The 12,256-nt window shown below is 43.0% G+C and overlaps 1 protein-coding gene across 7 annotated transcripts in view; it reads left to right on the top strand.

The window, feature by feature from the left end:
* The window catches only part of TEAD1 (TEA domain transcription factor 1), a 162,885-nt gene that overhangs the window by 53,857 nt on the left and 96,772 nt on the right, over positions 1-12,256 (top strand). For 5 of the 7 annotated variants that reach the window (XM_072866176.1, XM_072866175.1, XM_072866174.1 and 2 more), the window contains exon 3: positions 1,493-1,746. The exons of the other annotated variants lie outside the window; for them this stretch is intronic. In XM_072866176.1, coding sequence (XP_072722277.1) covers positions 1,599-1,746 — 148 coding nt within the window. In that variant the 5' untranslated portion in view covers positions 1,493-1,598. The remainder of the gene's footprint in view (positions 1-1,492; positions 1,747-12,256) is intronic. 7 annotated transcript variants of the gene reach the window in all.

The raw sequence follows: 12,256 nt of genomic DNA, 5'->3' as shown, positions 1-12,256 counted from the left end.
CCAGTTTCAGCTCTGTTTTGTTGCAAGGCACCGTAGCCTCTGAGGGACTGGACTATCAGGTTTTGGTTATCTCTAGTGATTGGTTGATTGGTTAGTTCGGGTGAGGGCTGCTGTAAATATTTCTTCTTTCAGGGAGTTCTCCAGCCCAAAGGTGTTTGGTCAGAGCTGTCACAGCCTCTGACGTACAGCCTCCCCTTCTTTCTCAGGGGGGTGAATGCCGTTCTGCCACTTTTCACCTGTTATTTTACGACATACTGAGACCCCACTGAGCGGTGTATCAGCGTGAGGATGGAGGTGTGCAGAAGGGGAAGCCCCTCTTTTCTGCATGTGGAAAGGACCTGCTCTCATCTCCCCCAGCAGAATAAAAATGTTATAGTTTAGGGGGTTTTGAGTTTTTAGCCAACTAACTGGGTTTTTAAATGCGTGTGCAGCTCATGCATGCATGTTTGAACACTCCCATCCACTTAGATCAGTTAGAGTCACCAAACTTCTTCATTTTTCAAAATAAAACTGCATTATGCCTAGACATGTTGAGCCAAATCTGTTCCTGGTGTTATTTCACTGGCTTCCCGAAGAATTACACCAGAGATGAATTTGGTCTGGTATAGCAGCTTTTTTGCCTGGAGCAAGTCTTTATAGCAGAGTTGTATTTCTCTCAAAAATATAAAAGGAACACTGACAGATCTGCAGCTCTGGTGGTGTGAGCAGGTGCAGCTATATTAAATTATTTCTTATTAAATTGATTCAGCAACTTGAAGCTTGTAATTTTTGCTCTACTATGGTTCTGTGACAGAGACCTTTTAAAACAGGCAAAGTATATATCTTTTCTTGTATTTCCTTTCTCTGGTATTATAATTTTAAAGATTTCTGTTTGTACGTAGCTCAGATTCTGATTGTATTATTTATTTGGGTAAGATGTGAAAATTACAGCCTTTTCCAGTTAATCACATTGAGCTGTGTCATCACTAGTGTAATTCCATTTACTCCACTGACATCCGGATGAATGTGAACAATAGTTTTTGCTTTTGTTTTTAGGTTTAAGTGGTTTTAGGCTCTGGTGGTTGCTGTGGCATAAATTGGTGTGCTTCTCTTCCAGCCAGTGGAAGTACGCTGATTTACCCCCGCCTGAGGATCTGGCTCGTTGTTTTAAGGGTGCCAGTCTTCAGCCAGATGAAATGTGTCATGTGCTGCAGAGTTTTCCCCAGTATTAAGACCCACTTTGACTATCTGTGAAAAATAACCTGATGCTCTATGTCTTCATGTAATTGCACACAGAAAACGTGGTAGAGTTCCCCTTCTGACTACCTTATCACTCCACCTCTTCTGATTTGGACGGTTATTAAGTTTTACTTTTCCTGGGTGCTTCCCCGCTCATGTTATTGCCATTACTGCTCAACCATTCTTAACTTAGTATCAGAAATAGACAGAAATGTTTGCCTGAAGTTCCATGTCTTTAATGCCTTTTGGGGTTGTTTGTTTGTTTGTTTTGTAGGTTTATTTCCTTTAAGACTCCAGGCTTAGGCTTGGAGACCCCAGCCATCACCATTGAGCCCAGCAGCTGGAGCGGCAGCGAGAGTCCTGCCGAGGATATTGAAAGAATGAGTGATTCTGCAGATAAACCTATTGACAATGATGCAGAAGGTGTCTGGAGCCCTGACATTGAACAGAGCTTTCAGGAGGCTCTAGCTATCTATCCACCATGTGGGAGGAGGAAAATCATCTTATCAGATGAAGGCAAAATGTATGGTAAGTGGTACATGTTTAGCCTTTGGAAATAATTGTCCCAATGAGAACCGTAAAGCCCAGCTTGTTTTTACACAAAATCCCTGCCTCTGATTTGGTACTTTTGGGGTAAATCTTGAAGAAATCTGTGAAGTTGAGGGAGCTCAGCTGGGCTGATGCATTGCTCAGGACTGTCCGAACCAGTCCCTTCACCACTGGCACTAGGAAGCAATGTTGATGCAGACTTTTGTCTTTAATGAATGCTATGCTGTGGCTGAATGGGAATGTTTAAAAGAAGCTGTTAAATATGTCACTCCTTGAGCATAAAAAAAAGTAAACGTTTTTCTTTATTGTTGAATAAATGGTGAAGAAAGGGAAATGGGAAATACAGTCTGCATGACCGCGTGGCAGGATACGCAATATTAAATTGCGAAGTGATGAAGTTCTCGTCGCGTTCAGAAGCCTATCGATGAAAGAGGCAAGTTAGGGGTGCTTTTGTGCCTTTCTTTTTCTTTCTTTTTCCCCGTTCCCCTTCCCTCCGTGCAAACCGCTGTAAATCAGATGACGTGCTGACAGCATTCCATAAATACACGCTCCGCCGAGGGATGCTGACATCCGCACGCACCGTCCGGGGCTCCTCAGCGTTCGTCCCGCTCCTCCGAGCTCTCCCGCTCCGTCGCTTTCTCCTCCGCCTTTTGCAAGCTCCCCTTTGCGGCCGGCGGAGCCCTCGCTCCGGCTCCCCGTTCCGCGGGGGCCGGCGGCGGGCGGTGGCTGCGCCGTGCGGGGCGTGCGCTTCCCGGCACCTGGCTCCGACCCGGCCGGGCTGTCCCGGGCAGCGGAGGGGCGGCGGGGGCAGCGGCCGGCCCGGGGGCCCAGCCCCGAGCAGATGGTGCTGCAGCTGCCGCCAGCTGCGCCCCGCGCCCCCCGCCTGAGCCCATGCAAGCGGGGACACCGCTGCCGCTGCTGCCGGCGGCGGGGCGGGGGGTCGGGGCGGGCGGCGCCCGGCCCCCGCCTCCCCGCGCAGCTGCCGGGTGACCCCGGCGGCCGCACGGAACGTCCTGCCGGGAAGGAGAGGGCCGTGGAGAAGCATCTCGGCTGCCCTCGGCAGAAAGTTGCCGGGCCCCGGTTTCCTGCCTGGGTGTTTGCCTGTTCTGCCCTCTCTTCCCCCATCCCCTTCTCTCCCTGCGCAGGGGAATATAATCTCTCCTGCCCTCTCCTTGTCGCCCCTTTCCGCCTGTTCTGGTTGCGTTTCGGTGTTGTTGCTTTCCTTTGGAAAGGGGAGATGATTTGCTTAATTAGCAGGTTGTGCTCTTCCTAGGAGGACACAAGCATGTATATACAAACAAGCTTATTGTGTATTTATGCTCAAAAGCTCTACTCAGGCTTGCACAGCCTCATCAGCCAAAATAAAGGTTGCTGCATGTTTTTCAAATCGGGATCCCTACAACCACAGTAATCGCCCCTGAAATCTGATTTTTGGTGTTTTGAAGCATTCTTTGTGCCGTTGCATAAATTAAAGGAATTAACATATTTATCCATTCATTTCAACAATCATTGATTTAATTTAATGGTTCTCTAATCCTGAATGTTAACTTTTGTTAAATTATATACATAGAAAACTATTTATGCATATCTAATTGCTGATTAATACTGCTAGCTAGTAATACCATAAGCATATATGCACATCTCGTATACTTATGCTCATCCTAAATCAAATACTGTTTATTTTCAATCACAAAATGAGGTATGCATGTTTGATGCTGAAAACTTGACTGAAAGTGTCGCCCTGATTGGGAAGAACAAAAATGTGTTAGGAAGTGCAGGGTACTGTATAAGCAGAATTCACATCCTGACTTTGCAGTGGATGAACTCATGTTTTCATTCTTCAAGCTGAGTAACTGCTTTGTAGTGTTTGAGGATTTATTGAAACCATGCTAGGTTTCTGAGGACTTTCTAATAGAGTCTTATGGCCCTGAGAGCATAATTGTTCTCCAAGGATTTTGAAATCAAAACAGTGTAAGTGTTTTAGATTCTGTGTGGCATAATGAAAATAATTTAATGCCTTTTAGTGGCATACCAAGTTTATTTCACTTACAAGAGAGACATTGCAATATCTCTAAGCTTCCACAGTGTTGGGGGATATTGTAATGTGTCAGTAATTCATGAACCATGTAAGACAAAAGGTCAAGAGAGCACCATTTCATTTTCTGACTGAAATTACCTTTAGATATAGGCACTAGAACAAATATGATCTTTACGGAGGCAAATATAATGATCACTCTGTGTGGATTGAGTTAAGCAATTGTAGTTTTTTATCTTTGGAGAGAGACTTGGAGAAGAGCAGAGATTTTGCTTGAAGAAATATTTTAAGTCTCTGCCTTTGATTTAATGAGAGCTTTGCGACATCCATGTAAGCAGAAGCCACAGTTTCTTCACTGTTCTTTGTGGTGGTCTAAAATCGTCCTTAAAAGTGGCGTTTCCAAGAGGGCTGTGTACAGGCTTCTGGGCAGTTGGCCCGGGAGGACCTGGAGGATTGCTCGAGCAGGACTGGGGGGCTTGAAGTCTGGGGGGCGTGCGGGGTGGGTGGCCGAGGGGCGCTTGCCCGCGGTGCCACCTGGGCAGCAGCAGCGTGGCTCGTGCTGGCAGAGCCGCCTCAGCGGTACCGAGGGACGTCTGTGACCTCTCCGGGCAGCCTGAATCGCTTCAGCTGTTCTCTACAGCTGTGGTCTTGGATGAAGAAGGGAAGGGACGGGGAGGGCCTTTTCCTCTTCCCTTGCCTTCCCAAAAAAGTAACTTACAGCACCAGAGGATGGCAAGAACAAAAGACTTAAGATCCTACCCCCACAGAAAAGGGTGCAGGGCCCTGTGGCTGGGGAGGGGGAAGGAGATGTCTTGAATTTCTTTTGGCCCTGGGGCATCCTCAGGCTGTAAGGTCAAAGTCGTGACCTGTGGGAGACCAGGAGCATTTCAGGCTGCCTCTGACCCTGCCACAAGTACAGGGTTATGGCTCCTTGAAGAAACCCTTGGAAAACAAAATAAAAACTTAATGAAACTCTTGTTTTTAAATTTATAGGAAATGATTGGGTAAGAAGCAAAGACGCTTGTTTTGGTTCAGAGGGGCAAATTCCAGGAACCATAGTTTGGAAATTCTTGAGAGAAAGGGAGTGCGCTGTAAGGCCAAGGGAGCAGTGATAAGGTTTCTGCAGGAAACCACTATCTGTCACTCCTTTTCCCCCTTCCTCTGTGTGTGTGCGTGTGCTCGCATGGTTGTGATGGTCTTACAGTTTTGGTTTTGCTCCTAGTAGAGTATAGACTTACTAGTAAATAAAATTTAAAAAAGGTGAGGAGGCAATAAATATGAAAGCTTGAAGGAGGATAGAGGAGCACATCTGTAAATTGATGCTCACACTCTTTGTGCAAGCAGTTGAGCATAGCCCATGGAGGAAAGACTCGACTCTTAGACCCATTTTCATTTGTCTTGCAAGGTCTTGGTAAGAATTTTTTTCACCTGTACCATTTCAGAAGAAGTATTGATAAAACACAAATATCATCCACTAGTACAAAGTGGAGCACCCTATAATTTCCCTCCCCTCTCAGAGATCAATTCTGATGAATTTCTGTGTCCTTGTTTATCCAGCACAGAGTAAAACTCTAGCCCATTAGAGGGCATTGGCTGTCCTGTATTTGTACTTTGTTCCAATTGTTGGTCTTTTACTGCTGACAGTTTAGTTACTTGTAGCAATTCCTGTGAACTCACTTATTGGCAGGATATTTGCCTGTGCTTGTCTTTGCTCCTGGGAGGGTGTTTTGGAAAAGATTACAAGAATGAAAGCTGCTGTGAAATGCAGCCCTACTTTTATCCCTGGTGTAACACTGCAGTCACTACAGTTACCACGGGAATGGATTTGGTCCTGTGTGCATGTTTTCATCTTTTTTTTTTGAAATTTAGCTATAGCGAGACGTAGCTTTAGTGCAGCTCTAGGGACAATGCCAAAGTAACTTAAGTTGCTAGCTAACGTGTAGTAACGCCTGCAGACATGTTATGATCAGCATCGCTAACTTAGCCTCAAGGTAGCAAAGGTGGCTTTTGCCTTTGAGACAAGAAAATAGTTTGATCTTAATTTTTGAGACTTGTAAACAGCTCTTCAATTACGAGTGAAATTAGTCATCGTGATTTGCATTAGAGGTATTCATCTCTGCAACAAAACTACTTAATAGTGTATTAATCATTATTTAAAAAGGAAGTTTTGTAGCATATTTAGTTTTTTTACAGAGAAGAATGAGTACTAATTAACGTGAGAAGGTGCATAGCAGCCTTTCAAAACTGTTGTGTATGTTTATTAGGTCATGCATAAAATCTCTTGGCCTGCATTACCATGACAGTAAAGGGAAAATGATACTTTCATAAAAATTTCTGCTCAGATGATAGAATTTTTGCACGATGAGTAGTAATAGTCTTCATTTCCAAAGCACCTTGTATAAATTTAACACTAAAATTGAACTTTGAACTAGTACATCAGCAAAAGAAATCCTATTCTGTAGGCTTGTGTGATTCTGTAGCTAACTGCTATTATTAGGTGTCTTTCTGGGTTTCTATTAGGAAACTGCGAGGTACCTAGCTTTATGTAGAATACAGTAACATGTTACAAATTATTTTTACTATTGCTTTTAATTTTAAAAGTTCCATGCAAGTTACTGCCTCTATAAAGGCATCACTACCTTATAAAGTTTCCACAGTATTAAATATATTTGAATGCGAATAAGGTATTTGGAGTGATGAAATACCAGATGTGAAGTATCAGGTTGCATGTTTATTCATCTGTTATTGCAATCATTGTACAAAGATACGCTCTTGTATTTTTTTTTTTATTTTTTATTTTTGGTCTCACAGCAACATACACAAAATGCACTGGAGATAGGACTCCTATTATGAAAGTTACTATCTGGGTTTCTTAGATTGTAAACAAATATGTCTAGAAACATTCTTGCAATCCTGTGATTGCTCACTGTATTACGTCATGGCACAGTGCATGCATGAAGGCAGGCTGCAAGCCTGTGCTGAGCGATCAGTTAAAAGTGAAGAAAATGAAGGTCCAAAGATACAGTGTCTGTTTGAAAAGTTGCTACTTAAATTGCTCAGATTATGAACAAATCTGCCTATAAACATTTCTGCAATCTGGTGATGTTCTTGCAACATCAGCATGCTGTGCTTGCAAGAAGGCAATCTGGTTTTGTGAGCTGAGCAATAGGCACTGCTGTCATTAGAAATGAAGGGTATTGGGCTTTCTTGTCGAGGATTTCTGAAATGTGGGGGAACAGGGTTTAATCTTTCTATTTGGGCTTTCAAGAGTAAATTGTCAATGGTTTGCGATAAAGTGGCAGAGTCTTCACGAGATAGAAAATCTTTTTTTTCCCCTCTGCTGTAAGCTGCCATCCTCAAGGGAAAATCTAAGTGGGACTGTAAGAGCTGTGCATGATAAGGGTATCAGCTCCTACCTGGGGCACAGGCAGAAGAGAGCAGGCTGTGGGAAGCACCACATCCGAGAGTGTGAGTAATGTTGTGCAAGGTCATACATGGCACAGCGATCAAGTACTCCATTTGGCTGTGTTGGGTCAGGAGAATGATATATTGCAAAGGAAATGGGAAGTTGTACTAGAAAGTTTTGCTGCAAAATCATGCATCAAAAAGAGCAGGACAACCTTTGGAAGTGCTTTTTAGCACTTTGGTTTTTGTCCTCTCTCAACTAAGTATGTTCTCTTCAGTCATCCATCTAAAGAAGAACCTGCAGGAAGTTGTTTATAACCTGTTCATGGGAAACAATGTCCAGTAAACTGTATGGCTGCTGCCCAAGTCTTCCAGTGTTTAGTAGGTACTCTTGTATAGAGGAGTAACTAGCAACATTAGTTCTTGCCTGGAACTAAGTGGAAGCTACAAGGGCAGGTTCAGATCAGGCATTTGACCACTTAAGAGTCATTTAATGGCTAGTCCTATTCAAATGGCTATACTAAACAGAGTAAGAGGATGTTTTTCCTTTATGACATTGTTCCTTTAGTAAAACCCTTGTTTAGAAATGACGCATGTTAGCATGAGAGTCCTGAAGTGATGCAACCTCGCTACAACATCCAGGATACGTTTAGGTGATTGTCTAGTATGATTTATATTAGCTCATTTTTCTTCCAGCACTGATTTCACAAGATGAACTTGTGATCCTGTAATTGCAGAAAGCATAGTTTTGCAGCCTTAAGAAATAGGGTTGTCGCGCTAGGAGGTAGTTAAAACAGGCTTGGTCAGGCTGATGGAGTGTGTTAGTCGGTGGCACAGTACTGAGAGCTCAAGATAATTGAAAATCCTGCATGTAGATAGCATAAAAGAAAATGTACTAATTTATTTGATCTCATTCCTTGCAGAACTGGGATCCCTCCTAGAAGCATGTCAGGCTGAACACATTCTGATTCAGACAATCTGGGGACAACCTGAGTTAGACAAGGCCCACATGCTCTTGGGGGTTATGACGGGCTGTTGGGTTTGGATTCTTCTTCATGAGACCAGTATGAGATTATGGTAGAAGTGTCTCCTTTCTTACCAGCTTCAGATACCAGCTGAATTATCTCACACAATCATAGCAGCAGTCCATTGACCCACATCCCCAGTAAAGTGCTTGTGTGGGGATGTGGAAGGTGAGTTACATTCATGTTAGACACCCCTGTTCTGAGCATCCCTATTGAAGCAGAAGAGGTAAGAAAACCTAGAAACTGTTGTTTTATAAAGAGAGAGACTTGGACAGTGCAGAGAGCATCGTACATGACCAGTAACAGAAAAAAAAATTGATCAAAAATTGACTCCTTAACTGCCAGCAGCAGCACCACCACAGTCAGCACCATCACCATGGCTCGCACCAGCATCCAAGAGCTGCTGGAATCGGAGACTCCTAGCCGGCTGTTCAAGCCAGGCGGAGCTGGGGCCAGTGAGACGAGTGGTGAAAGCCAGGCATCTGAACCACGTCAGGAGGGAAACTTCATCCTAATGTTCCCCCTCTCCCCTAGTGGATTTGCTCAGTGTGGGTGTGATCACAAATAACACTACAGGGAACAAGGAACAGTGGCAGTACAAAGAACTTTTTACAGCATCTTTGGTTTTCTGGGGACATGCAGTCTCTCGAGAAGTAGACTTATATCCCACCCCACACCTCATAAGAGTGAGCCCGGGCTAACTGTTGGAGAGTAAGTACTGTGGTTGTTGTGACATGAATCTTACACAATTCCCTGAGGGCCATGCTATTCAAAATTAATATGTATCTTAACTGTGTCTTACAGGGATTTCCTCACAGATGCATGCAGGATTTTTTTTTGTGATGCCCTTGAGAAGTTGTAGTCATACCATTGTATGAATATTTTCCTATCCTACAAACAATTTAATGTGGGACACTTGGTCTGGAACATCAGAGAGAAACACTTCAGAGTCTGGGCTTCCAGATGATTTTAGTCTGACCATATAGTTTAAGAAATTGGACGCTAATGGATTAACAGTTTACAGACTTTCAGCAGAAGTAATGGTTTAGCTAATAGAAAAAGGCCCCTCTGAAGGTTTTCTGGTTTTGTTCTAGGCATACTAAAATTTTTACATTGGATGATTAAAGGACATGTTTTTGTAAGCAAAAATAATACGAATTGGGGAAGGAGGAGAGAGATGAACATAAATGTGCTAATTCCATCCCATGAATGCTCTTTTAAACATAGGGAAGTAGCATGGCTTGTTAGACCTATTGTAAAAGGGACAACAATGCATCCCAAATTCATGAGGAAATTGAAACCCTGAGAAAGCATTGCACACCGTGGGAGTTGCTGGGATGTCAGTCAAACACCATTACAATTTTACGTACAGAGGACTCAAATAAGCACTGTTAATAGAAACTGTGGTCAACACGCGCATTCTCTGGTGTGAGAAGTCAGCGTCACTATCGCAACTGCTTAATTACAGCCTTCCTACAACAGCCATCTCCAACTAGGTCAAGCCTCCTGAGGATTTTCCTGGATGTAGGGAGATTTCATGCTTTTATTGAGATCTCCTTTCTGTCTTGTTTAAAAAAAAAAAAAAAGAAAGAAAGAAAAAAAAAAGAGAAATCCAGATATCGGGCTGTCTTGCACCCACACAATCTCATAGAATTTAAGAACGTGGCACAGAATTAAAGTTAGCACGAAATCTGGCCTGCCTTTGTAAGGGGGCAGTAAGCTTGCCAGAGGTTACTGTCTGTATGAGCCACCAAAAAAGATCAGATCATCAACCCAATTCCTTGTTTGGTTGCCCTCCTTGGAGGGGATAGACAGGGGACCCAACAGGCAGCGCTGGATGTAGCTTGGGCTGAGTTTTGGATTGTCTGTAGGCAACAGTATCAGACTTGATGTCTGATAGTTTTGGGGACAGCAGCACAGAATATATGCCTGGGGGTGTTAGGGAGCATATTCCAGTAATCTGTGTGGAAGTAGGTGAGGTAGATTATACTAAGTTTGCAGATAAGGAACGAAATGCTTTTTCAACATGCCTAATCATTGCAGCAAAGCTAAAACATTTCAAGCTTATTTGCCTGAAGCTGCTTCACTTTTGCTTACTTACACCTTAACATCAACTGTTGTTTGGTTACCACTTGGTTAGCATGGAAAAGAAAAGCATTACTTAAATAGAAATCATAGTTTAAATTGCCTTTTATGTTATGCTAGCAATGCAAGTGAGTAGGAAACACAGATGAAAAAAGCATCGTCAGCCACTTGGATTCAGCATCAGTTTTACCCCTAAACTAACAGGTAACACTGCTGTCTTAGACAGTGGGAAAAAGAAAATGTTAACCCAAATGGTTCCAATTCCAGATAGTCAGGGACAGGAGGCTTACTGTTTATGGGTATTGTTGACAACTGTAGATAAGTAGTAAAATAATTTTCTGTAGTGAAAATAGTCTTTGAATCATTTTGACAGGTGTCTTCATGTGATCTGGTAACTTCAGCATTTAATTCTTTGAACAAGAATTGCATTTTCATTTGTTTAGTTCTTCCTTGGATAGACTATCAACAATAAACCTTTTAGTACAATTAGTGGTGAAATAAGTGCTTACTAATAGCTACATACATATATGCACACACATATATGTGGAAATATGTGTGTATGTGAATATAATGTGTTCCCTTCCAGACAATTAAAATGTATTTAAAAGACCTCAACAAGGAGATCTACACACAACGAGTTGGCTAGCTCTTGGCTGGGACCTTACTAGTTTGCTTTGGCAGCTGAATGCAACCTACTGTGAGAGCTATCTGCAAAGAAATATTATGATTCATATTCATAGTAGTTATCAGATAGGTATGTAGGCATATATTTAAATAGGTGAGGTATGCAGGCATCTATTGTCTGTTACATATTTAGACTGCATGGTGTTTTTTTAGCTATAGGAGCTCTAATCACCAGAGGCTGTGAAAGTGCTGAGGAGAATTATTGTAAGGGATAGCGTACGGAGGAGCCACCCACAGAATTTTCCATCCTGCGAGGCAACGAAGAAAGACTATTGGAGCTATATAGCAGGGTTGCCAGAGGAGCGCCATTAGCAGGTGGGACAGTTCAGAAAACCCTTTGGCCTGGCCTGGCTGCCCCCAAGGCTATTGATCTCTCTCAGCCCCCATTTGGTAGCCGTTGTCCCAGGTTACAGCCTCCCACTGACCTCTGCGAGTGTGACACACACAGAGGTGGTGGGGACAGCGTGGGCTCTGGCGTATAAGGTTAGCAAAGTGGGAGATAATAGGAAAGATGCATTAGAACTGGAAATGCTGAGCAAAGATAAAAATGAGGTAAAATAGCCATGAAAAAACCACTTCTATTAAAATTATGAGACAGGAAGTTTTACAAGCTGCCTTTACCCCAATGAAGAAAAGAAGTCTAGAGAGATTAAATAACTTGTCCGATGTCATCAGGAGTTTTAGAGCAGAGCTGGGAATTGAGCCCTCTTCCCCGCAGTGCCATCTAGGTTTTAATGCTGAAGGGGCCCCTTTCACAGTTTATCCAGTGACCCCTGGGGAGCTTAGGGCTACTGTGGCAAAACCATGTTTCCTGCACCACATCCTGTGCGCTGGGAGAGCAGGCTGCATCTTCTGAAAAGTACAATCTCTGCATAATGTGACCACAGGATGCCTTGCACCTTTAATAAGGGAGTTGGCTAAATGCCATTTTATTATTATTAGACATTTGTTTAATATAGTAGTTCCTTGAAACCAAACAAGAAAAGGTCCTTGAGGTGCTATATAGCATGTACAAATAATGGACAGCTGTAAAGAGTCTAACATTTATATGGGGAAGAGAGAGAGAAAGTGGATGGGAAAGTGAGGCGATATTTAGCCCCATGTTGATGCTCCATGAAGTGATGTGGTCCTTCCACAGAGTAATATAGAGGCTGGTGAAAATAAGATGATTTAATTTGTTCATAACATCATTATTCAAGGAACAAAAAAGTATGTAGTCTTATCCAAAGACGTAATCTAAGAGGTCTTTACTCTG

Source organism: Ciconia boyciana, chromosome 6 (genome assembly GCF_034638445.1).
Source record: "Ciconia boyciana chromosome 6, ASM3463844v1, whole genome shotgun sequence".
Lineage (NCBI taxonomy): Eukaryota > Metazoa > Chordata > Aves > Ciconiiformes > Ciconiidae > Ciconia > Ciconia boyciana.
The sequence above is the reverse complement of the archived record's forward strand: the minus strand, read 5'-3'. Positions and strand labels throughout refer to the sequence as shown.